Source organism: Pseudopodoces humilis, chromosome 3, assembly GCF_049639895.1.
Source record: "Pseudopodoces humilis isolate 2021_Gansu_Grassland_sample_001 chromosome 3, ASM4963989v1, whole genome shotgun sequence".
Lineage (NCBI taxonomy): Eukaryota > Metazoa > Chordata > Aves > Passeriformes > Paridae > Pseudopodoces > Pseudopodoces humilis.
In genome coordinates this window covers 110410502-110438141 of record NC_142202.1, presented here as the reverse complement: position 1 = coordinate 110438141, position 27640 = coordinate 110410502, and the positions used below count along the sequence as shown (strand labels likewise).

Here is a 27640-nt window from a genome sequence, read left to right as displayed (position 1 = left end):
TGGGATTTACAGAATCACAGAATCCTTTAGGTTGGAAAAGTCCTCTAAGGTCATCAAGTCAAACCAGTACTGCCAAATCCACCCCTAAACCATGTCCAAAACTCTGAACACTTTCAAGGATGATGATTCCACCACTCCCTGGCTGGCCTGTTCCAATGCCTGACCACCTTTTCTGGGAAGAAATTGTTCCTCAGACAGATTATAGAATTAGCTGATCAAAAGCACCAAGGAGGTTCAAGGTTGCACCAAAAAAAAAAAAAAAAAAAAAGAAAGAAATAGAAGATACAGCTCTATTGGATAAATAATTGGAGAAAAAAAATTCTTGGCAAAAATTTTCCTAATAGCTGTGAGAGCCCTTGGATCTTTTTGTACCTCTTGGTGCAACTTGTGATAAATTAATTAAATTTTCTGTCCATGTCTCACTCTGAGGACTGACCACAATTAAAATCACAGCTCACATTGGAGCAGAGCTGGGCTGTCCCTGGTCTCTATGCCTTAGGAGATGCACACAACTGCTTTTTCATCTCTGGAGAGGGAGCTAAGAGATAAAAACAGCAGGATGTGTTGGGAATGAAACCAGGTTGACCTGCCCTTGCTATGGGGTGGAGGAATAGGCACTGACACTTGTTGAGAACTTTTCCTGATCTTTGAATAATGATCTGGGTTAGAAGGGATCATAAAGGTCATCCAGTTCCACCTTCCACTACCTCAGGTTGATCCAAGCCCTGTCCAACCTGGCCTTGGACACTTCCAGGGATCCAGGGGCAGCCACAGCTTCTCTGGGCACCCTGTGCCAGGGCCTCACCAACCTCTAAATAAACAATTTACTCCTACTACCTAATCTAAATCTACTCTTCTTCATCTTAGAGACATTTCTGGTCCTATCTCTATATGCCCTTGTAAAAAGTACTTTTTCTAATCCCCTTTTTGATACTGCAAGGCTGTTATCAGGTTTCTTTAAAAGTTATAAATTAGAAGTTATAAAAGTTATAAAAGAAGTTATTAAAAGTTATAAATTAGATCTGTAAGTAGAATCGGTTGAAATATTTTTTTCAGTGCAGGAAAATTATATGATATTCCCCCTTACTCTTTTAAACCATAGAGTAAGAAATCTAAATCAAATTTAGAGAAACTATTCTGCCCAGCTGCCTGTGCAACCAGCTTCAGGTGGCTACTTTGGATCCTTGTGCATGGAGGGAAATCAACTTTCTCCTTTCCCTCTCCAGACCCCAAGGGTACAAACTTCCTCAGTCACTCAAATCTGAGTCTGAAGGAAGAAGGAAGCCCAATTCAAGTCAGTGACCACACATAACAAAAACCATCCCTTGTTCTTGGAAAGGCTGAGTCTCTCTGGGAAAAGCTCTGACTCCATGTATACCTGAAGAGCTCCCCAAAGAACAGAACCCCAAAACCAGTCAGAGATGAAATACAAGTTCAGAGCTGCCTACACAGCAGTGTTCTGAAGACAGGAATCCTACATAACTCCAGGAATGGCTTTAAAAAGTCAGATTCAAATTTTAGCATGTTTTTAGTGTAGTTTTGGAGGCAGTGGCTGCTTTGGGAAGAGTAATCAGCATTTATAGCCTGATTTCTTTTTTCATACCGCCTGTTTTCCACAGCAGCCATTAATTCAGGATGGTTTGACCTGAAGGTAAAACAAATTCCTGTACTGCTTGTTTATGTATCCTGTCTCACCCAATCTTTTAGCCACTCAAACCTCCAGTGGCAAAGTATCCCAGAATTTGTGTGACTGACAACTTCTGGGCACAAAGTGATCCTTAGGAATTCAGATTGGTAGCAAGTACCTCCACATATTATTGCAGACTGAAAAAGTCGCTTGTGTTCTCTAACAGCTTTTGGATGTTTTCTGGGGTTGTTTTTGCTGTTCTCTGCAAAGTGAGAGTGGGTCCCCATTCAGTAGAAATAGTATAGAAGTTTGTTAACTTTTACTGATTTTATGTAGACGTTGTTTTCAAAGAAGCCCTTTGTAACTAATAACTCTTCACTGCAGCCCTGGAAGGCTCACAATTATGGGATGGTGGTTTAGGCAAGAGGGTGGGTGGGAAAAAGTCAATAATAATACCAATAAAAAAGCCATATTTCTGATCAAAGCAGCAAGTGCTTGAATAAAGATTATATTAAAAAGAGAAAAATGTAGAGGTCTTGTTAATACCTTTGGGTTAGTGTCCAGTTATGTGGATTTTCCCTCTAGTGCTTATTCTGGCATTCATTAAACCCTGATAAGTTACATAGAAACACTTGAAAGAATGATTAGAAATGCTATGTGTGAATAATAGAATTGCTTAAAGGGAAATGGAAATTCTTAAAGGGAAATGCATACTGACATGGAAAGTGAACTTGTGCAATTTTCTCATTGTCCAGGGTTATTATCTTATTCTTCTTATTTTGAGGGTGTTGAATTTGTATCCTTTTATGTTCACAGTTTGGGAGCTGCTTAGGGAAATAATTTTGCTGCAGCAGGATTCAGATGTGCAGAAGGTTTTTTGAAAAGCAAAAGTGTCTTTTTTCTGGTGTCTTTGGGAGGCTGAGGCTCAAGTTTGAAGAGGAAGGGAATTAAAAAGAGAGTAATTCCAAACCAACACAGGGCTTTCCTCTTCATCCTCCTGTGCTCTTGGGGTGAAAGTCCTCATAATTCAGTTTCAGATGACTTTTCACAGGTGTTTCTTGGTAAATAGGTCCAACAGAGTCCATCTTTACAAGGAAAGGGCATCTTGCCAACAAGAATGACAAGGGAACCCTTCGTGTTGCAGGAAATAATGCAGCCAACACCTTCAGGAGGCTTTTTGCTTGAGTAAAGGCTTATTTCTTGTTTACTTGGTGTTGTTATTAAACCAGAACAGAGTATTCATGGCTGCAACGGCAAGCACTGGAGGTTAAACCAAAATTAACTTGTTGCCATGAGAACATGTTCTATTCCTGTGCTCTGCTCTTCATGTTACAGAAATAATATATCAGCACTGAGGCAGAGGAGAGCAGAGCTGATCCTGTGGTTGAATTAGGAAGTCAAGCTATGAAGCCCTAATCTAAACTGTGGGATAATGAGATGTGAGAGGATTTTCTGAGGTCCACTGCTGATCACATCGTGTTTGTTTAGCAAGATGGGAGTGTTTTCACTGAGATAAAAGCTTAGATATTGTCGAGAGAAGTTTCAAAACCAACCTTCAATACTTTAAGCCGCAGTGATTTAATGGGACATGGAAAAGCATTTTTTAAGCCATTCTGAGGTTTTTTGCTCTACAGGAGCTATATGTGGGTATAACATCGACATGCCTTTCCTTGCCAATGTTATCCAATGGAATCTGAGAAGAGTTTTTCCCTTGTATTTTCTTTTTCAACAGTATGGTCAAAAAAATTCTCTAAATCAGAGGACGAAACCCTGCACCTCTGATCTCAATGTCTATGTTGACACAGCTCTCAAAGAAGGGGCTGTGGAGAAACTCAGGACTCAGTCATCTCCCAGATCCATCCACCTTTCACCCCACAGAGACCACACAGGTAGATGATGGCAGAGCAGCAACACCTGAGGTCACCCACTGACAACAAGTCCAAAGGTCCTTCATGGTCTGCAAAGACTTCAAGCAAACTGAGACTCAGAAAATCATATTGTGTTCTGAAAACTGGTTTTTGTCCTATTTCTAGGACCTGTAATTCCTGGTTTATTGCTGCTGTGGACAGTGGGTCAGGTCTTGCACTGTGCTAAGGAGAAGGTGTAGATGTGGTCTGAATATTATGTATTATGCATAGGATTACACTAGCTTGATTTTCCAAAGAGACATTCAGGGTAAACTCAAAAGATTCATCTTGCCTACCTGAAATAATCTCTCTCCCCCTAAAACTGGTGTCTAAGATACATAATTTTCCTGTCTAAGGTGTTGATTTCTCTCAGCTGAAGGAGTCAAGCTCCGGCTTGGACACTCATGTAAAAACACACAAATATATAAACTAGAAAAAAAGCCAGACCTAGGAGAAAGCATCTGCATGTAGACTATTCCCCATGGGGATGGGCATGTTCTCTGAATTGGTCTTGTAAGATTCCATCATAATTTTGCTGGTGAAAATGCAGCAATGCAAAACCTTCTGAGGATGGCACAAGGCGTCAGGGTTGGATTTCCTGGTGAGATCTGGAAGAGAGAATCAATTCTTTCTGACTGAAAGGGAGGAGGTTCAGATTAGATTTTAGAACAAAATACTTCTCTGAGAGGGAGGTGAGGCCCTGATACAGGCTGTCCACAGAAGCTGTGGCTGCCCCTGGATCCCTGGAAATGTTCCAGACCAGGTGGGATGGGGTTTGGAGCAGCCTGGGATAGAGGAAGATGTCCCTGCCCATGGCAGGGGGTGGAATGAAATAATCTTTAAGGTCCCTCCCCACTCAAACCAGTCTGTAACTCATGATTTTACTTTTATCACTTTCCCTCCAATCCCTGGGCTAATTCAGTATCAAATTTTAGGTAGATTGGGTTATTTTAACAATACATTGAGCTGATTGGTGAACTACATAAAGCTCCTTCTGTTGCCAACAGAGTTATACAAAAGTTGAGCAATATTAAAGAATTATAATCTGCATTTTTGTAAAACCAATATCACTCTTAGTTTTTCTGTAAAAAAATACTTTAACCTCAACCTTAAATATACACCTTAAATGCATATTTTAACTCAATGTTAAACATGGCATTTTATGTGTTTATAATACCTGAAACAAAATGTATATATATATATATATATATATATATATATATTTAGATTGCAAGATATTAATAAATAGTAGATGCATAACAGTTTTCTGCTGCCTTTGGTGTACAAATGGAATAGTGGAGCTGTCTCTTTCTTTCTTCCTGCTGCCACAATCCTTTTGGTCACCATCACCCGCCTGCAATCCAGTGATGTAAAAAACTCGGACTGGCAGTGACAAAGCATCAGAGGAAAGCTAAAATCCGTGTGGCATGTGACATAGAGAAAAGGTCACATTGCCCTGCATCAGCCTTCTCTTAAGTCAAGTTAATTAGTGGGGTTTTTTTTCTAATTCAACTGGATGGGCCTCCAGGCAAAGCACTATTTGTAATGGCACCGTGCTCTGGAGTCACCCAGCCTGGCTCTGGCTGTGCCCCTGCATGTCCCCATGTCTTCAGGCCAGGAGGCATCAGCTCAACACTCCACTCACTTTTCAGGTGTGTATATTGCTCCCAAGCCACCTGACAAAGGGTGATAATGAGCCTGTTCTAGGTGACTTGCCACTGAAAATGCAAACAGTGGCGTGAGCACTATGGAATCTCAAATGAGAAGCCACAATAAATTTCAGCTTTCTCTGTTGTGAATGTGCAATGGATTCCTGTTCACAAAAGAAAAAGAATCACCTCAAAATAGGAAGGGAGACTGAAACAAAGAGGAAAAATATGTCCCTGGTCCTTGCTGAGGGCAGGTCTCTGACTGAGCAGTAGCATCTGCCTCTTTCCTCAGCTTTGCCTCCACCCTGGCTGGGAGGTGGTTCATGATATGGTTTACTGGGCATGTGATGTTTGGTTGAAGGTTGGACTTAATGATCCTGGAGGTCTTTTCCAACCTGAACCGTTCTATGATACTGTGATTCTATGATTCTGTGATTCTATGATGAGTCTATGCTGTGTTGTGCCCTTTTCCCTGTGTGCTGTGCACAGATATTGTTGGCTGAGGAGGTGTCCATGACACTGGACGTACTTGGCGTCCTCCTGAGGAGCCTGACCTCACGTTCCTGTTACCCTGCTCAGTGTGGGTACATTTACACACAGCCCAAGCCTGTGCTTCTGACTCCTCCTGGCACTGATGGAGTCTGCTGTGGGTCAGCCCTGAGTGTCTTGAACCTGTGCTCAGAGCAAATGTTTCTTTGCACACCGTGTCATATGGTTAAACATACAGTGAGGTTCTGCTGAGATTCACAGTTCTCACCCAAGGCAAGGGCACACAACAGAGAGTTCTCTCCAAAAACCTCTAGTGGTAGAGTCCAGGTGGTGTAGCCAGTCCTCACCTATTCCCTCTCTTTCTCCTGCATTTTCTCATTGTGTCTGTAAGAGGATTTACACAGCTTTTATGTGATTGTGACACATATTCTAGGGACATGTTTTTCATCCACTGTTTGCCAGAGCATCTGGATTAGAGAGATGCCCACGTGTGGTGAGCTGATTTGGTGGCACCACCAAACATCGGACTGTTTCCCACAGTTAAATGTGGCCAGAACCTCACTGAACTCAAGGATTAAGACTGACTGTTGACGACCACAGTTCAGTCCAGCTGCATCAACCTACAGAGACACAAGCTGAGCAGAGACAGGAAATCATTCCCAGGTTTGCTCCTGGGGTGACTCCAGTCTTCCCAAGCCCATCCTCCTTGTATTAATTAAGGTTGCAGTGGGTATGCAGGTTTCTCCTCAGCTGTTGCCAATCTGTTGCTTATTTCCAGCAGAGAAATAACAGCCAGGAGGTGACTAAGTTGTCCCTTCTTTCACTTCCACTCCAGCTCAAAGCTTGCTCTTGCAATAAACAGAAGGCACACACCAACAACTTGTTTTTTTGCCCCATTAATAGTGATTTTAATGATAACCGTAAATACTTGGGTTTTCTTCATTTCATTTTTTTTTCTAGTACAAGAAAATGTCAGTGGTCTAATGGAAGGTGTCCCTGACCATGGGAGGAGGCTGGAACTTGACAATATTTGAAGGTCCCTTCAGCCCAAACCATTGTGTGACTCTGAACTTCCAAAGTGTGATGATGTTCAGCAACCTTCCACAATGTCAAAAGAAGGACAGAAATTTCACACAACATCTACTTGGTCTTTTCTTTTGGGTGTGAACTCTTCTCTCAAACAGACCCAGAAATAATCTGGGCTGCAGGTTTCTCTGTCTGCTTCCTTAGGCTTGGGATACCTCTTTGGCTGGTGTGGTCTCTGCCTTCTAATAAATTTTGCAAGTAAAATTGTGGGCACAGAAGTTCTCTCCAGGGGCAGAAGTTCAGGTGGACAGGGGTGATGTCCATGTTATGATAAATAAGATGACAAAGAGGTGCAGTCCACTGCCCTGCAAAAATGTTTATCACAGCCCCCGCATGCTTTAGTCCTGGCCAAGTAATACTCTCTCAAACAATTCTTGGGTTCTTGGGTGCAGTTTGGGAGTTTGTGTGTGCCAAGGAACATTCCCAGTTGGTTTGGTGGATGAATCCATCCTGTGTTTGAAGCTGAGCAGGTTCAGAAGATGAATACAACCAGATCATGTCAGTTGGCCTCAGTGTCTGGGAATGCTCCTGGGCACATTTAATTTACTGGTGAAGATGTAGCCAGATGTCTCTTCAGGACCATCCATTATTTAAATATCTGTGTTGAAGCTAATTTTTTTTGCACTAGTCTGATTGTATCCCACTGCCTCTGGTTTTAAAGAACTTATTTTTCCCTTTTGGCTGCTGTAACTAATCTGGGACATGATCTGCTGTCTTCATAAATTCGTGCTGTGTGCATTTACTCAGTCTTCGAAGATGTTCAAGTTCCAAGACCTGTTGTTTTCCAGCTCTGAGGTGATTAAGCAACTCTGACTACAGTGAATTAAAAGTCATCCTTTCTCCTGTGCAGTTTATGTGTCAGGGTTTTTTGAACAGTTTTTGTTCTTTTTTGCTTTTTTAGAGTACCTCATCTATATTTTGATAGTCAGCAAAGTCACTGCTGATTCTATTTGGGTATGGAGAGCTGGTAAAGAAAAATCTGATGGTAGCAACCTCATTTTTAGCTCTCTCTGTGCCTCCCGTGCTCCTGAGTGGCTTGAAATTGGACATATCCTCATTTCTGGATGTGTAAGGTCAGGTAGGATGGGGTTTTGAACGACCTGGCCTAGTGGAAAGTATCCCTGATTATTGCCAACTCCATTTATATAATCATCAAAAATCCCTTTTGCTCAGACTGGTTGCTTTCAGACGGGGATGATCACAAATCACATTAAGCCTCAGACAGTTCCTAGACACAATTTTGGTCAGTGCTAGCTGACCTAGACAAAAAAACATGCCAAACACTGTTCTAGGAATGTAAAATATTTGTGATTGAGTACTAGGTCCAAGGCATAAACCTTCATAAGTGTGGACATAAGTGTACTTCTTTTAAAGACAAATTAAAAATGTCTGTGTCCCACTGTGTCCCAGAAGGTGAAAAATGTATGATTCAAGCTTTTGAGACTTTTCATCATGGACAGCATGTTTAACATGCCATCCCTATCCCAATCCCACACAAAGAAAAGTCTCTGTGGCAGTTGAGATGTTTATTCTGGGGTTTTTTTCTGTTGTTTAGGAAGGAAATTCAGCCCACCAAGATCTCAGACATTGTTCCTGGCTTCCATATTCATAGCTAAGTTCTGAGGTGTTCTGACCCTCTTCAGCCCACAGTGGGATCACTAATGTTGAGAGTTATTCTTCCTTCTATGAGAGAAGTTTGGTCTCTGTGAGTAGAAGAACTGACAGGTTACTGTTCCCCTCAAATCCTTCTTCTTGATCTCTCTAATATGGAATAATAACAAGAGCACTGGCAAAATAAACCCTGAAGTAGCAAAGGAAAGAGCTGAGTGATGCCTAACATTTCTTTCAGTTATTTCTGCTGCTTAGAGCAGGGAGGACAAAAATTTGGAGAGTATAGGAGATTCTTGGGCAGCCTTTAAATTTTCCGTGGTGCTGCTTGCTGAAGTTTTATGTAATGCTAGAGCCAGAACTATCCTGGTTTACAACATATTCTGTGCAGAGACTTCTTGAATAAAGTGCCTTTATACTTCTCTTAAATGTTTTTTTCCTTGTTATTAAATTGACAGAACTGATATGTCAGTTTTAGTGGTTGTTCCCAAACTTACTGTGTATGTGATTACTTGGTTAAATATTAACTAGCTGAGATTGAATTATATGAAGAATCTGATTACTAAACTGGACTGTAGCTGTCAGGTGCTTGGAAAAACTTTTTTTTCCAGCAGGAGGAGGAGGTGAATTGGAGGTTGGATCTGGTGTAGTTCTCTGTAGGGCTCAGCTCTTAAAAAGTAAATCTCCCTTTCTCTTCCTGCTCTCTTCCTTCCTCTAAGCCATCTGAGGAGGATCTCACCGATTGCTTTTTGGAGCATAGCAAAGGGGAGCCCTATCTCAGACCCCCAGCCATAGCACCATCCAGGCAGATAATCTTAACCCCTTCTTGCTCCAGACTGGCACTGTCAGTTTGCCCAGGCTGTCAGGATAATCTCTAAGCAGCCATGGAAGCACTGTTTCGGTGAAACACGGGGTATTGATCTCCCCTGATCATCCTGTTTGCTCTCAGGGTGGCTGGTGGTGCCTGGAGCTGAGATGTGCACGTGGTGCCTCTGAGATGTGGCGTGGGCTGTGATGGCACAGACCTGATCAGTGCCCATATGTCCCTCCAATGCCTGCTGGATGCTCCTGCAAAGGTCAGGCATCTTTAGTGCTCTCCCAGAAGGTTTTTAATGGAGCGAGCTGCTAGCTTTTATCCTTCCTCATAATTTCATGAGGCAGAACCCCGCCCTCCCCCAGGCAAGCAGCCAGCCTGCCACCAGCTATTCTCTTTAAAATTATGATGAAGCTTGAAATAAAACACAGCCATGGACTGAACCCACTAACCCTCAGTCCAAAGGTATTAAGGCTGCTGGTTGATAGAGACAATATCTAGTTCTTGGAAATGTTTTGCTTCTAGCACCCCTGGATGATTAGGAAGAGAGGACTTGGCAAAAAAGATAATGGTTCTGTATTTGCTGTGGAAATGACAAGTGCAATTAGAATTGCCAACTGAGTTGTGATCAAAATTCTGATTAATTACTTACTGCTATTTCACAGAGAAGAAATTAGTGCGTATCTAATTGGCGTTACTGAAATGTATTCTGTGCCTTGCTTGCATAAATTAAATGTAAAGAACAAATCCACTGCGTGTCCATGAGAGGGAGAGAAAGAGATGGAACAGAAATGAGTGTATGATACGGGGTAAGATCCTCAGGTGATCTAAATCAGGGCTGCTCTGGTGAAATCTCTGGATGGTGAGGCTCAGACTCGGGATGCTAAAAGAGGTACTTTGATTTGGGTGTTTACTGGGGATCTGTGCTGTAGGAAAAGGTCAGGCTGGGGGATCACAGCAGCCTTTCTTCCAGTCTTATCAAATCTCACTCTATCAAAACCAGTCACAGCTGTATGAAATCCTATTTTCAGCTTGTGATACCACAGCACCAACCCCCACCATACCATCAGAGACTCGCTATCGTATGATTTTTGTTTGCTTATTTATTTCAATTTCAGCTCTGCACATGCTCCAGGCACACATACAATAATGGCAATTACACATTGTACAAAGCACATCAATAATTTTAGTATGAAAGAGAAGGAAAAGGCAGAGATTCGAGTGCTTTAATCGGCAGGACCACATTATGTCAATGAAGCAGGGACACGGAGGACTGATTAGATAAATTCTCCCTTGCAGTTCCAGCACCCGGCACTGAAGTGCCCACCATGTTCTGAAAATTAAATGCATGCATTAAAAATGTATCTGCATTTATTTTCCCTCTGGTGTGTTTTTTTTGGTTTTTCTAACAAACAGAAGCTCGTGGAAAAAGAAAAAAACATCCTTAGATGGGAGCTTTGGCAGTGCATTTGAAAATTTTTAAGGTCAACTTGGTACCCTGATGGGGAAGGCTGTGTCACTGGGGATGAGGTGAGCTTCCTCCTCCTCCCTGCTCCCCTCAATTAACTTTTATTCTTCAGGGTGAAACAGGGGAGAGGTTGCAGAAGTGGAGAAGCAAAGAGACCCTCTGGTTTTCCTAGTATGTGGAATTGTTACTTTGAAAGAAGTTATTTTCCTAAACAAGGGTCTAACTGCTTGCATATTGTAAATTTAAAGGGTCATTTCAATAATTCTCAAAATTGTGATGAAATCCAGCAGTCCTATTAATTATCTTGCAGCATCTTGCTATTATCCTTGTCTTCCCTTGCCTTTGGCCTATCCTCATTACAGTGCCATGGAAATAAATGTCCAAACTATAAAATATTCTTTTCTTTTTTTTTTTAATTTCCCATTCTTTCCATAATGACCTGGTGTCCTGCCTCTTAAACAAATATTTCACTTCCGCCCACTTGAGTCTGAAAGGGCACAGCCATCACCAGCCAGCTGTAATGTCCTTTCTTTTCCTGCCTTCCTTTCTCTCCCTCTCTTATCTCCATGATCTTCTCTTCCCTGTCTCCCTCCCCCCCAGACAGCTTTATTAAATTCAGACCTCTATTTCTGAGGCCTCTCTGTCTGAGCTCCTGCTCCATGTGAAACATGGAGAGCGAAAGGAAACAAAAAAGTCAGGATTCTCTTCTATTCCTCCTCTCCTCAGTGTCCTTGGCAGCACAGGGAAGCTTTCCACAGCACATCCTTCTGGCTGGATGTTCAGGTTGCTGACTGTAGTGCTGCCAGCATTATTTACCATTTTGAGAACCCAGGAAAACACAATGTGCAAGAAAATGTGAATCCATTTTTGACAACTGACAACACGTGCTTGAGGTAAAATGCCACCCTTTTGGGTAGGATTTGGGTAGAAAAGGGGAATTACATGTGAGCAGAATTTCAGTGGCTTTCATGGAAAGTGGTTGTAGCCCACATTGTCTTGGTGAGGCAATACAGGTTTGGAAATGGCTTGCACCAGTTTTTCTGGATTAGCCTTGGTGCTTAGCACTGAGTACTTTGTGTACTCTGACTCTGGAATGAGCCTTTCCATTCTAGTGGGAAACAAACAAAATCTACAAGTCTTCAGCCTGGTGTTCCCTGTGGCTGCCACATGAGACTTGTGAAAACTGAACAAACCCTGCCAGATGGGCTCTTTGAAGTCTCTCCAAAATGTCTTGGCTCCTCATGGCACTGAAGACACTCCCTGATGGCCCAAACCAGCAGAAATTCTTGTGGAGGTTCCTGCTGAGAGATTTTCAGCTGAGCTTTTCAACTGGTGTGTCCAGAAAATTAAATGTGTTCTGATATTATTGATGCCATGGAACAAACAAGTAAAAATCAAGTAAAAATCAAGCTTGGGCTTGGTCTGATGGGTGTCTGGCAATGCAGGTGTAATACCAGAAATAAACAGGCCAAAATTGTCCATGCTGACAATTCTCTTCATAAAAGTTAGATAATGTAAACTATTATACATGAAGGGTGTCCTTTAAATTCCAGCAGGGTGCCTGATTTAACAAGCTTTGGAGAATTCTGAATTGTTCTGCCTATCCTAACACAGTATCAGTGCTCTTTTTTCCTTCTTTCTTGGTGCTAAAAAACTAAAAACTCTCAAAGAAGTAAATCAGTCTAATGCACTTCTCTGTTTTCCTGTGCACAGATAATATTTTCTCTCCTGACAGCTTTGATGAGGTTTTGAAGTAATTGAATATTTTTATACTTAGCCCCATAATGAGGGCAATGATAAATAAACACATAGTGCCCCAACACCAAGAGTCTCAAAAATGTTATTGACTGTCATAGTTTAGGGCTTGAACATAAGGTAAGTGCCCTTAATAACATTTATTTTTTATTTTCCACAATGATCTGGAGGATTGCCCGGTGTAGGAATGCAGCTCTATAATTTTATTGTCAGATAGGGTCAAGACATCAGCTGTTTTACATTGGCCTCATGCTGTCATCAGCTAGACCACCTGAGGAAGTGGCCTGCTGGGAATGCATTTAAACCATCCAAACAGGGACATCCAAACCTCTGCAAGCTCAGCCACCAGAAATTACAGGGAAAAGCAGGGAACAAATGGGCTTCGCTTTTACTTCCTTCTAACGCCGTACAATGGGCAGTCACTTCTCTTTTCTCCTTCCCTTTGCAGCCTGGGATGTTTTCAGACTAAACAAGTCCCTGAAACCTGAAACTTGGCCATCACTTATGGAAGTACCCTGTGCAGCATGGTTAATAAATAAAAAGTTAAGGAAAATATAAAGACAACCTTTCCACTATTAACAAAAGACTCTTCAAAGCTACTCTTTTGCTCTGGGCTTTTACAATAATAAGCTGAAAAAATACATTAGAGAGCAGACTCCTTTCTAGCCACTTCATATTTCATTTTGCCTCTCACTTGTCTATTTATTTTTACGTCTTTCCTGATTACTTCTCAATTGTAGAAAGACAACATTAGGCACAATGAGTTTTAAATATACTCCCTGGCCAAAATAACTCCAAGGCCTGTCTGAAATTTCAAACAGCTCACTAGTAAGTCTGAAATAAAGTATAAAGGAAGTGATCTTCACTAGTTAGAGCAGGACAGTCAGGACTGGTGGGTGTTTTCAGTGCTTCACCAACACTCTTATTATTTTTCTCTGTGGGCATCACACCACACAGCCAGGATTGGTCTGACTCTGTCCATTCACCTTTATATGAACATGAAGAACACTGTGCTAAAGTACAAGAGATGTTCCACCTCCAAAAGTACTCCTTTCCTGTTGGAGCTGTCCAGAAGGCTTGGGATGGGACAAGGAGCAGACCTTGGACTACCTAAAATAACCACACATGAGTATAACAACTACTTGCAAAATCAACCCTCAAAGCTTCTTTAAACCATCTTGAAAGCATCTAAAGTTCTGAATAAAAGTGTCATTGGGGTCACAGATCTTCTCCAAGTAATTTTCAACCCTGGCAGCTCCTCTGGACATGCTCTAACCTGGGAGTTTTGTCCTATGAAAAGCATTCAATGCCTAAAATGTAGATGTTATGATTTGTGATACAGCCCTCAGAAGCCTGATGTAACTTTGCAGTTAGCCTTGCTCTGAGTAGAAGTTTGAAATATATGACATCTGGAAATCTCTGCTGACCTATTTTTTTCCCCCAAGATTCATTGAAAACATACATGTATGCCAACAGGCACACTTGATTTTTTTAGAAGAGGTGTTTGAAAGCAGTGTGCTTCTGTTCTTGCATCCATGTTGGTTCCAGAGCTTAGAAATAATTTTTTAGGGTCTTGTTCTATTTGCTCAACTTTTTCTAGATAAGCTCTCTAATTCTAAGTCTAATTTTGGACTTTCCAAGGTATTTTGCTGAGGGCTCCCCTCTTTCCTGTGTGAGCTGCACTGTTCAGGAGCAGACAGAGCCTTGGTTTTCAGGGTGACTGCACCTTGCACATCTGGGAGTATCTGGCTACCATGGCTTTGTCAAAAGAGCTACAAAAGCCAAATGCAGAGTTTGGTCTTTTTCAGGGTGTTCTTCAAAAATTTGTTTGTAGGTTGTTTATATCTCTGTCAGGGATAGGGAAACTTTCTAATTTTTAGATTGATGGTAGTGACTTCATCTCCTTCCTCTAGTTCATCTCCTTCCTCTTTCCTCTAGTTCAAAACTGGAGAGGATGGTTACTTAGAAGTGTGTACAAAGCTGTCATTTCCCTCTTATTTTAGAACATGAACATGGATTGGCCTGGCTGTTCAACAAGCCTCATTAGCATCATCTTTAGTGCCGGGGCTCATTTTACCCAATGACACTGGCACTTATTGCTATGGTTTAATGGCAGGGTGGTAATTGGTCAAAGGTTGGACTTGATGATCTTGGAGATCTTTTTTAAACTTAATGATTTGGTGATTCTCTGATTCTAAAGACAGGCCTTGAGTCCAAAATATGTGTCTAGGCTCCACACAGCCAGCAGAGACAGATACCTCCAGAAGTGATACAATCCATCCAAAGAAAAGCAGGAATGAATGACCCTCTAAAAGTCTCTCCTCTCCCCCTCTCTAATGATTATTGTCTAGATGAACAGCTTAGACCAGACAATTAGCTTAGACTAGATGCTTAACATTTAGGCAGCTGGAATTAATGTGATGAATCCTTTCTATGTGCTCAGATAATGACTGTAGCCTTTGTGTCTCAAATTTTAGCTCTTCAATATGTTTTCATAGGTGTTCAGATTCCGCACCGTGCTCTCAGATTAATTTCGACTTCCAAGGCTTAAAATACTCTCTTCCCATTGCTGTTCATTGTCATAAATATGTCATGGCATAATATAGCTGTCTGTACCCATAATGAAATCCTTCTGCTTTAAGATTCAAGTCCACAGCCCATACAGGACTAATATTGCTGAAAATCACCTTAATAATGTCACAGGGACTCTTGTGATTGTGAACCTTTCTGTTATGAGCAGAGGCTCTTGGCCTGAACTTTCAGCCATGGCAGGTGCAAGTAAGATTTAATTTTTTTTAAAAAAACTTAGATGGAGAGAGAGTGAGAGTGAGAGAATGAGAGAGAATGAGAGAGAGAGTGAGTGTGAGAGAAAGAAAAGAAAGAAAAGAAAGAAAAGAAAGAAAGAAAGAAAAGAAAGAAAAGAAAGAAAAGAAAGAAAAGAAAAAATGAAAAGAAAAGAAAGAAAGAGAAAGAAAGAAAGAAAGAGAGAGAGAAAGAGAGAAAGAAAGAAAGAGAAGAAGAAAGAAAGAAAGAAAGAAAGAAAGAAAGAAAAAGAAAGAAAGAAAGAAAAAGAAAGAAAGAAAGAAAGAAAGAAAGAAAGAAAGAAAGAAAGAAAGAAAGAAAGAAAGAAAGAAAGAAAGAAAGAAAGAAAGAAAGAAAGAAAGAAAGAAAGAAAGAAAGAAAGAAAGAAAGAAAGAAAGAAAGAAAGAAAGAAAGAAAGGTACTCCAAAGTGATATCTGTAATTACAATATTCCCAAAAGAAATTAATATAACCTCCAAAATAATCCCTCACTTGTATTAGTTCTACCAGGTTCCTAATCATTTGGTTTCGAGCTCTTGTTACTTACATTCTTATGTTGGTTTTTTTTATTACTAGAAAAATAGTCTTTTAATTTCCAACCTAAGCCTGCCTGGCTAAAATACTAATACATTTATTATGTTCTCTCTGCATTGCACATGGGAAACCAACCTTCCTTCCTACCAATTGTTATAAAACTAATATAAGCTAATTATGTCTTTTACTATACTAACTGAAATGTCTGCAGTCTTTCTGGGCTGAAATTGGTATATTTGAAATATATTTTTTTAAATGGCATTGGTAGGGAAGAAAGGGGGTTTTAATAAAATAAGTTTACAGAAAGAATGTAGACAAACAAAAAATATAATTTCTCAGGAAAAGTTAAAAACTTAGTAAAATTTGGTATTTAGTCAAAATGTGTTATTTGTCAATGAAAAAGGGAGAAGATAAGATAAATGAAAGCTTCTGTTCCGCCCTTTCAACCTATTTCTTACAGAAATTATTGCCATTTTAAAGCTTATTTCTAATCCAAATATTTCCAGAAATTGCAGGTGTTTGGCATTTTCCTTCTAGCCTGCTTCTAATGGAAAATCACTCAGACTCCTTGTGAGTCAGTTCCCAGGACCAAAGAACTGTTCTCATTGGGAAGAAATGATAATAATAACAGCAGTAAAGTGGAGTTCCCTGAAAATTTTATTTTAAGACAGTTCATTTTATGCCCTAACTTTATTTTTGCAGAAGAAGAGGATGATTTGTCTTTGCAGCGACTGCAGGCCAAGGAGGGAAAGCAGAGCTGAGAACCTCCCCGTCCATAACAGTGATAGTCTGAATAGAGTTCAAGTTTATTTGACTAATTCTTTCACCACTTGTCAGAGAAAATACTTTTGTTTGTGGTAACAAAACAAGCTCTTTCCTCCCCCGTTTCTCCAGCGAGTAGCACAAGCACTTGTGTGGAGCACAAATTACCGTAACCATTATGATGTTTGCTGTCAAACTCATTTATTTATGCAACTGCTGTGGAAAGGCCTGGGGCCCAAAAGCAACCCTGAAAGATTTCAGAGCCCTGGTGTGGGGTCATGAAAGGGAAAGTGAGGGGGAGGGAGAAGCCTCCACTGGTTATGAGAAAGGAACTGACACAGGAAATGGTCACATATGGCACAGATTTATTGTGTCCGGGACTTCCCATTCAAAACTCATTATATCCACAGCTCAGAGCAGTGCATGGCACAGCCACATTCATTTTTAGGTCTGGCATCTGACAAAATTGCTGTTCTCCTTTCAGGTGGTGGTGGTGGTGGTAATTTTGTCATTCCCAGACCAGAGAGATGGTGACTGGAGCTGCATTGGTAAAAGCTCTGCTGTTTGCTGCCCCTCACCTTTATGCTGAGCCACAGGTCAACTAAAGCTTCAGTCTGCAAGGTTGCTGGTCAGGAGAAGAGAAAAATACTCCTAAAAACACCTAAAGGAAATCAGGATTCTCTTCAAGGGAAAGAAAATGGGAAAAGCTTTGGTAGTGACACGAGAAAAAAACTGATACTTGCAGAACAGAATGTTTTTCAAAGGTGAAATAATAGGGATGAAAATATGTTTCTCTTTACATTTTTATTTGCCTTTCCTGGGAGACAGGACCCATCTCACACAGAGTTGGCGTTTTGGATGGTGGTTAATGACTTCAAGAGGTTTGTGAGAACAGTTTGATTGTCTTACCTGCTTCATGAGATTGTCTAAAAGCTCCAGTCCAGGCTGTTTAACTATTTTGGTCTCCATGCACAATCAAACATCCAGTAGCACTTTTGTCACTGCATTGGATTTGTTCCTGAAATAAGCATTATAGGGACCTTTGTGTTGTTTGGATCATTAAAACAACCAATGTTCCCAAATCATTAATCATAATGCAGACAAAAATCCTTCCCAATTGTGTTTTTCTAAGTTTAGAAAAATTATGGACAAGCTGCTCTGGGTCAGTGCTGGCAGTAGCGGGAATGGGCCTCTTCCCAGTCAAGCAGCACTGGGGTATGGACACTGGAGCTTCCTACTGCACCAAGAGTACAGCTCCAAGACCACTTTTGTCCCAGCCAACACAGCAGTGTCCGAAGTAACTCCTGGGTGCTTTCCAAAAATTAGCACGAGTTAGGAGCCAGTTCCAGAATGCAGTTTGGTGATGATCACTGTCTTCTGCAGGGTCCATGACTTTAAGTCATGCCATGGAAGTGCCATGCCAGATGGCCTCAGGGACTAGAACCTGACTTAGCACTTGTTGTTTTATGAGTTTTGATGGATAAAATGCTCTAGCAGCTCCGTTCCAGCTCAGTCTTCTGGACACAGGTATTTCCGAGGGTGGCTCCTGGCAATTCAGAAGATTTATGGAATTATAAGGAAAATCCCTGTATCCAGCCTGGTCTGGGCAACCTCACTAAAGGGCCCTTCCAGATTTACTGACCCACCTCCTCTGAGAGGGCTCAAGATATTTTCTCCTGGCTGGGTTATTCTCCTCCCCAACTTTTCATGGGTTGATGAGACAGGTTTGGTGTTTTCTCTCAAGTACTAAGACCAACAATGATCTCTCTGTCTCAAGAGGTTCCTGACCTGTAAATCACTGAAAGCTTGAGGAGCATTTCGGGTGAACATTGCTATATGCCTGCTTTGTTCCCATACTCTTTCTAATCCTTGTTGGAGAGCGTTCTGACCTCAGAGAGTTGTTGGTCTCTCTTCTTAAGACTTTACTTGTACACTGATGTTTTAAGGTCAAGACTGAGTTATTATTATAGTCTCTGGGAACTGGAAAACTCTAAGTTTTTGTTCATGACTGGGACAGATATATTTTCATCTGGAACATGTGCCTTCCCTCTCAGGCATGGGGAACTCTGAAGGATTGATGCAAACATAAAAATGTATGAAAACTGTATGAAAGAGGCAAATAACACTGGATTTTACAGAGAATAAACAGTTGCAATGTGTGTGTGGCCATATTGAAGTATGCACAGAGCAAATATTTCATGTACTACACCTGTATTTCTTTGGATTTGCATGTGAAAGGGAAGGGTGAATGCAGATCTCAGGATGTGTAAGAAGAGAGTTTTACTACCGACCTTCCTTCAAAGGAAGCACCAATAACTGTTTTCCCTACTTGGGCACCTACTTTTACAAACCTTGAAGAAATATAGTATTTTTGAGTCAACAAATGTGGATAAAATTTGTTGGGAGGTGTGTCAAAGTTTTTTATAGAGGAACGATAAACAGGCAAGCATAAAACCCCTGCACAGAGTGATGGTATGAGACTCATTTCCTTCCAAAATAATTTTCTTTAAAAGAAAGGATTGACAGCCTAAAGCAGTTACTCTATTTTTATTTACATGGTCCCTGCTATGAGTACATATTTATGTATGTGTGTGTTCCTGTGGTTTATCCCCAAGTTTGGCAACTCAACCTCACACAGCCCCTCACTCACTCAGCCCTGGTGGGATGGGGGAGAGAACTGGAAGGGTAAAAGGGAGAATAGTTGGGAGTTGAGATAAAGACCTTTAAACAGGGGAAGTAAAAGTTGTGTAAGCAAGCAAAGCAAAACAGATAATTCACTCACCACTTCCCATGGGCAGGGAGGTGTTCAGCCACTCCAGTGCAACTCCATCACAGGTAACAGTGACTTGGGAAGACCAACACCAACATTCTAAATGTCCTTCCCTTCCTTCTTCACCAAACTTTGTATGCTGAGCATGACCCCACATGGTCTGGGGTATCCCTTGGGTCACCTGGGCTCAGCTGTCCTGGCTCTGTCCCTTCCCAGATCCTTGTGCACCCTCAGCCCATTCGCTGGTGGGATGAGGAGCAGAAAAGGCCTTGACTTTGTGCAAGCCCTGCTCAGCAATAATGAAAAAATCTCTGTGCTATTAACACTGTTTTCAGCACAAATCAAAAACACAGCCCAAAACAGCTACTGTGGAGAAAATTAACTCTGCCTGAACCAATACCAGCATATTTTTACACAAACACGTGAGAAATATTTGTACCAGTGTGACTTCCTTTGCAACTGAACTCAGAATAATTTACCTTTTCTGCATTTCCAAGGTGCTATTCCTGGACCCGTTTTTCCCCCCCTTTATTTCCCATTTGAATGTCAGCAGGTCAAAAGGAACAGTTAATGCTGATGAATATTTCCCCCTCAGCAAAGATATGTGCTGGTCAGCCCAAGGCCAATGAATCGCAATTTCTAAACAGTGTCCCATTTATCTCTCCCCTCCCCCCTTCTCCCCTCCTTGCTTTTATATTTTTGTAGCTATAATTGTAGTTAAATTAGAAATAACTGACGGGCAAATCCAGTCAGATGGAAAGAAAATTGTGGGAGATTTATTTTATTTTGATAAAAAACTGACATTGTCTTTTGTTTTTGTCAGAAAGAGACTCTATGTTTCCTTGTACCATGAATTGTGGAATCTATCACGAAATGGGTAAAAATTATTGAAGCAAATGGTGGTGTTAACCTGAAGGGGAAAATCATTAATGTTGATGTATTTCACTCAATTTTAAATGTAGAATTTATTTTATTTTATTTATTTGGCATTGGGGAACAAGGGAAAAAGCAGGAGACTTGTAAAGGACTCTATGTGCCTTTAAGTCAAAACATCTATTTTAAAAAATGCTCTTCTCTCCTTCTACCTCTCTCCATTTTTCTAAATAAAGGATATGATGTGGCAATGATGGCAGCAGTGGAGGTTTCTTTCCCAAGCAAAAAGGGCCCCCCTCGGCACATTATTCTTTTCAAATGTGAAATGAGGTGGAAAATCCTCATTTCACGACAGGAAGGACAAATATTGACACAAACTTAATATTTGTCAGGAGCCCTAGAAGCAACCTGAGTGCTAAAATCTCATCTAGATGTATGTGCTGGTGTGTTTATGTATACAAATAAATAATAAATTTGCCTTGATGATGGGTGGAACCTGCAGAGAGCAAAGTCTGCTCGCTGGGGTGGAGGAATTATCTGCAGAGGGTGGACACATACACATTCCACGTATCATCTCTCTCTCTTTTTCTGTGGAGCAGGACAAACAGGTGAATTCATGAGCCCAAAGCACACGTGTCCCCTCCCTCTGCCTGGCTACACAAGATCCCAGCAGGAAGTTCAACAATATGTGAATAACTTCTCCATCTTTCCCACACGTTTCTAACTACTGTGTTTGACTCTTTTTTCCCCATTTTTTCCTCCCTCTCACACGTGTTTGTGTGTGTGCGTGCAAACACAAACAAATAGAACCGGTGTAATCTAATTTCACCCATTGCGGGGGGATGCTTCTGGAATTTATCACTGCTATTGTTCATCACCAATGTAAATAGCACATGTCAGCTCAATATTCAGTGGTCACTCAGTATTTATTAAGTTCTGTCCACTCTGGCCTTTTTTAGAGGAAAGCCCTGGGGCAGATTAGCTGCTGGCCGTGACACGCCGCGTCACTTATCTGTTCGCATTGATTATCAGAGTCAGCTGTGGCCAGGACTCACTTTTTTCTTCTCCTCTCAGACCCCTCTTACAAGCACCCCTGCTTGGATTTTCATGAGGAAATAATCAGATTAGGGCTTCAGTGGCGAGTTCATATGGAGTTCTCTTTCTCCAATGTGCTACTAACCGAATAAACGTGTTTTGTGGTAAATTGTAAATGACATTATGATTACTAAGGCCAGCATGGGTTTCATTTAAAAGTGATCGAAATTGCAGGCTGCAGAAATTGTGACTGGCAGATAAGGCCATTTGGAAGAGGACAAGCAATGATGCGTGTGTGTGCATGGGTGTGAGCGTGTGCAGGAAACCAAGCCAGCCTCCTTTGCAAGGCAGTCAGGGCAAAGGAAAGTTCTAAGAAATCATTAAATATCATCAAATCCCGTTTGTAGACATGAGAAATGTCACCAGGGGGAGATGGGGTGTTTCCAGGAGAGCTGTGGATGAGATGTGTCAGCCTTTGTGGGCAGGCTGCTGGCGGCACAGCGTGTCCTCCCAGCATTCCGGGAGAATTCCAGTGTCTCTGAGCACAGCATTTCCACTTCTGTTCTGAACAGAGTTGTTCCTCACTCTCTTTTTGCCTCCAGCACACACCAACAGCAAAACACTACAGCAAAATACTTACACTGAAAAGCAAAAAAAAAAAAAAACAAACAACAAACCCAGGGAAAAGCAAAAAAAGGATAAGCAAATTTGTAAGCTGGTGCCTAAAAATAGAAGGATTTGTACAGATCCCATCTCAGTTGGACATCCTCCCTGAGCAGAGCTGGACATTTATGTAATTCCATTGCTTCCCTCGATGACATGCAGAGGGAGAGCTCATTCTGTGTAATGTTCACAGGCCACAGGCTGCACATGGTGATTCTCCTGGAAATACATAGTAGGTGAGAACCCACAGGATCCAGGCTTTGAGATGTAACTGAAGGCATAGCCCAGAATTATTTAATGGAATCATAGAATGGCTCGGGTTGGAAGTGACCTTTAAAGATCATCCAGCTCCAAAACTCCTCCCCATGGGCAGGGACACCTTCCACTGCACCACGTTGCTCAGAGTCCCATCCAAAACTTCTCATAGTTAATTTCTCTTTCAGGAGTCTTCTACATTTACCTAGCAGAAATTTTCACATAATGCGTCCTTGTTAAGGGGTGTCCTGGTGCCCTAATATTGTCTTATTCATCCAGAAGTTTGTGACTCTCAACAATGTTGCTGTCCCTTATTTTTTATGTGGACTGAGTGAATACCTGTTCCCAAGTGCTGAATGAGGAGCACAAAGTTAGTCTGGACATTAACCATGCTTTGTCCAACATGTTTGTGAGCACAGATAACTAAGGAAGTAGCAGGCTAGGTGAGGGAAGGAGAATTCTAGCTGGCTGCAGCAGCAAATTCCTCCTTTGATTTTATTTTGGAGAGAGGAAGGAAAACCAGAAACATACATCTTTTTCTAAGACGCTCCAGGCAGAAATGTTTATGTTTTTGGTGCCGGTATCTGAACTCATTTACTTTTATTCTCTCTTTATAATCAGTGGTGATCTCATCGTTACAGCCTGAGGCACAATTTCTCTCATATTAAAGCAGAGACCTGTATTTAGTCAGATGGGGCACACTGTAAACTTATAGCAGTTTTCAGGAGTTTTGACAAAGGCATGAAGTGGCAGCAAGAGGGGGAATGGCATCAAACTAGCAGGGGTAGGGTTCAATTTGATCCTGCAAGGAAATTCTTTACTGTGAGGATGTTGAGGCATTGGTTTCTCAGGCAAGATGTGGATTCCTCATCCCTTGAAATGTTCAAGGATGGGTGGGAAGGAGGTCTGAGCAACGTGGTCTAGTGGATGGTAGTCCTTTTCAAGAGGGTTGGAACTAGATTATATTTAAGGTCTAATCTTTCAACCCAACCCATTCTGTAAGTCTATGATTCTAACTCAGAAGACGGTGTGGATTACATGTCTTCTCTCTAGAGCCTTCCATAAAAGGATAACTTCCATAAAAGTATAACATAAGAGAAATAAAAGGATCCTATTGACTTGTCTGCAGAGGCACTTGGGAGGGGATTTAGTGGGAAATCCTGAGATATGTGTAATGATCTTCACCTGTTAAATTCAGTGAAAGAACAAAGTGTTATCTGACGTGGCTTTTGCCCTCTCATTCATTGTGTGTTACACCTACAGATGTTGCAGCTACCAAAAAGAGTCCAGGTGACACTCTGCACTTACATTTAAGTGACAGGATCCCACCTCTGGCCAATAAAATTATAGGATTATAAAGTGTAATCCAGATGACTAAACAGGAGTATTTTAGGGTGAATTTTATTGGTTTTAAATTACTTTGTATAGATGGCTGGGGAATTGGGTGTGTTTCAGTTACACAAATGTGTGTTTAGTGTAATTTCTGGTGCTGTGGGGTGTCCTTGCAGGACATACTTTTTCTATAGACTCTGTGTCACATGTCTCAGGTACCTCAGGACATCCTAAACAAATCTAGGCACCTGCCTGTGAACAAATAGTGGAAATTCCAGATCTCAGCTGACTGCAGTGGGAGTTTGGATGCTTGAAACGTGTGAGAGTGTCCTATATTTGTAGGTATCTGAATCTGGTGGTTTCTTCCAGCTCTAAAACTTGATGAGGTTGTTCATCACTGGAGTAGATCAATAATGTTTTGGTCCTTTCTGGTGTTTTCTGTTTGAAGCACAGTCTCTGTGAGCATTTTGTAGGGTTAAACTATCCTTGCAAAGACTTGCAGTCAATCCCTGATTCATCACCCTACTAGAGGCTTGGGACCAGGAAAAAATGTAGAAGGCAGAAGGACATGGGGACAAAGTGCTGGGTCAGACAAAAGTCTGTCTTGCATGGATGCTCTTTCAATGGATATTGCAGTTTGATATGTAGAAATTACAAAGTAGGTGTATGGGATGTTTCTCTGTCATTTGTTTTCAGTCCTCAACAACTTTCAACTCCAGGACAACTAGAGGTAAATGCAGTTTCTACTTATTTAATATCCCTCAGTGTCCAGGCTTCTCTTAAAGGTATGTAACATTTTAGCACTGACAAAGTGACTTTAAATTTGGAGTGGGAAAATAATGAGCTGTTAAAAAAAAAGTTTTGAGATGATGTCTGAAACAATTAATTTCTTTTCCCGTCTCCCTTTATTCTTCCAGGAATTTACAGAGATGACAGTAAGTGCCTCTTCAAGCCCTCAGTACAAGGCTACTTCTGCAAACAGACAGATCATGCGCTTGTCATCTTAGAAAACTTGGATTCCAGTCTGGACAGCCAGAGACTGTTCCCAGTGGTTACAATGACTGGCAGTTTTATGGACACCTTCACTGATGAGACCTCACATTCTTTGTGTTACCCTGCAGAGCATCGTTCTACTTTCTTCTCTGTTCTACCCTCCACCCAACTCAGCACAGTTTGCTTCCCAGGCCTGCCACCTCTGGCTTTCAGACTCTACCTCCTCAGTGGCCAAAACACAACCAGGCTGCCCCTGGCCATATTCTTCACTGAAACACTCAGCCTTCGTGTTTTCACCCAAGGGAATTATGTCTCTCCGACCCCGTCTTCTTTTTCACCGAACGCAGGGCCAGGAGCCAATTACTTCAGCTTTGAGGACAACCTTCTCTATGTTCTCCTCCATGAGAAGGAACCTGTGGAAATAGTTGCTGGCCTTTCCCTTCTTGTGGCTTTCACTGTAACTGAGGCTGTTGGGGAAGAGGGTGAGGAAGCTATAACATATCGATTGGCTGATTTCTTGAAGGTTGGTCATGACCAAGTCAGAGTAGTCCATAATGTGCTGGGAGGTGAAAGCACTTTGAAGGTAATCTCAGCCAATGCCAACAAAAAGAGATATCACTGCCCTAACATGGCATTTTGCACAGCCTTTCAGAGCAGATACAGCCCACAGGAAGAGGGAACACAACCAGGGAGCAGCCGGGCTCTGCATCCACCTGATGGGGCTGGTCCATCAAGAGTGCTGATCATTGAGCTTGGTGATCTGCCGGGTCATCCAAGAAATGAGTTGACAAGCGACAGCCTAAAGAGTTTGGCCAGAACAATTATCAACACTCATCAGACTGGAGACCTTCAGAGTGGCCTTGGCTTGACAGTTGACACCTTAATGGTGGCTCAGTCTGCTTTGCTGTCCCCAGGAGAAGCTAACAGTAGGTAAGTAGCAGATGTATCATCACCAGATACTGATTTAAGTGTAGAGAGGCAATTTATCCAATTGATGTACTTAATAAATTCTCCACTGACTGAAATATGTCTAACCATGTTGAAACAAGTTATAAAGTTTTCATGACTTGCCCAGAGAAGCTATGGCTGCCCCATCCCTGGAAGTGTCCAAGGCTGGATTGGACAAGGCTGGGGGCAACCTGGTCTTTTCAAAGATGTCCCTGCCTATGGCAGGACATGGAACACGATCATCTTTAAGGTCCCTTCCCACTCACAACATTCCATGATTCTGTGATGTCAGAGCTATGCTCAAGTACTAGCTGGACTCCCAAGTATCAATTACCATGTTTTTCTGTTGGTGCTCATGAATCTCTGGACTGTAGAGATATCAGTGGTGCCTTAAATGATCTGGAAGTCTGCCTTGAAACTATAAAGAAATGGGTTAATTGAGGCTATCATAGCTCTTAAATTCTAAACAAATCTATGAATGTTTATAAATTGATGTGGCAGCAGGGATGCACTATTGAAGACAGTTAAGTTGCCTTAAGTTAAGGCTTGTTGCCTTAACTATCTTGAAGACTTAAACATTTATTCTTACACTTATAAAATTTAAGGCCACAAAAATCGGTTTAATCTTTTACTTCAATATCCTGCATGATACAAACCACTACTTTTCACTTTGATGCCTTAATGATGACGTTTATTTTCACATAAAAACTCTAGAAATCCCCCTGGTCATGATGATACAAGAAGTGGACACATCCAATATTTCCTGAATATATGCCTAGAGGTTGGATCCTATTCCTATTCTTTCTGTCACAAGCACTTGCCCATTTCCTCTTGTCAGCCTCTACCTCCAGATTCCCATGAGAGCATCTGGTTCTTTCCTCCACTTTTACATCAGTAACTTTCTGGGCATTGACTCTTCCTCCTCCTCCTCCAGATACCTTCAGAGTAATCAAATCACCTCACTGTCTGCTTTGGAAAAAAATCAAAAGGTTTGAGTTCTGGTGAGTGTTTCTTTCTTGCTTTCTCTATCTCTGTTTTCTGAATTTGTTTGGAAGTGTACATGACCAAAAGTCAAGGTTTCCCTCTTGGTGGATTCCCCAACTTTGGACATTTTTAAAATTCAACTGGACAGAATGCTGGACCACCTTGACTAGACCATGATTTTTCCAAGAAAGCTTGGACCACAGGATCATTGAGGTCTCTCCCAGTCTGGTATTTTAGGATTGCATTGTATCGGTCTCAAATGCAAAAGTGGTATTAAATCCCATTTTCTACAGACACAATTCTATTAGCCCATTCTCCCAGAGAAAGTGGAGAGCTCACAGTCTTCTCTTTGCTCACTGTATTCTTTAATTCCTTTTCAGTTCTGACTTTCCAGAACCCAATTCCCTCTGTTTGGCCTACATACCACATGACCTGGGCCCCCATGTTTGGCTTTCTTGTTGGTAATTTATCAGCCCAAAAAGCCTTCCATGCATTTTATCAGCAGAGGCTTTATATCTGTGTCTCCATGCAGATACAGCAGCAGACCTGCATCTCATTTTGACAGAACACAGGGCACTCCCTTGCTTTACAGTAATTTCCCACTGGAGCTCCCTTTTGAGCTCTGCCATTTACAGACTTCTTGGTCAGTATTTTACATACTACATTTTATTAATATTCAGTACCAAGCTTACTTTTTAAAGGTCTTTTATTTCCCTCTCCTCCATAACAACAAACAGCCCTGTCTCTCCCTCCTTCCTCTGTCCCTGTCTTGCTCTTTTCAGCTTCCATCCACTATTTGCACAGCCCAGATGTCAGCCCTTATCTGCAAAGGAGCTTGTGAAGAGCAGGGCTGGGATGGGAGCAGACAGTAGTGTATTTCAGCATCAGATCCTGAAACCGTATTAAAAGCATATGGGTAATATGAAAAAGGTAATATCCCATCTGTTTTTAATAGGGGACATGGGATTTGGTGTTTGGCAATCTTATTGTGTACTCCCTTGATATTGTATAATGTTATTTTTTGATATTGTGCACTACTGAGCCTTATCCAAGTATAAGTATATTCCATATATTCCATCTATGCAAGAAAGAAATTGGATTTGTCTAAGACTTGCCCTCTGTAATTAATACCACATCCTCTCCCATTTACTGCTGACCCATGGACCATCCTGATGTCTGCCAGTGATACAAACTGCTGTTCACATGCTTTTCTACTAGACACTGTGTAGTTCATGGTGGAGAAGCAACCACAAGGAGGACTCTGGTCTGTGACTGTAGGAAACTTTG

General features: G+C 41.5%; 1 protein-coding gene across 8 annotated transcripts in view; it reads left to right on the top strand.

Annotated features, from left to right (window-relative positions):
* PKHD1 (PKHD1 ciliary IPT domain containing fibrocystin/polyductin) overlaps nucleotides 1-27640 on the top strand; it is a 234539-nt gene that overhangs the window by 181652 nt on the left and 25247 nt on the right. For all 8 annotated transcript variants that reach the window (XM_088053430.1, XM_088053431.1, XM_088053432.1 and 5 more), the window contains one exon: nucleotides 24346-25351. In XM_088053430.1, coding sequence (XP_087909556.1) covers nucleotides 24346-25351 — 1006 coding nt within the window. The remainder of the gene's footprint in view (nucleotides 1-24345; nucleotides 25352-27640) is intronic.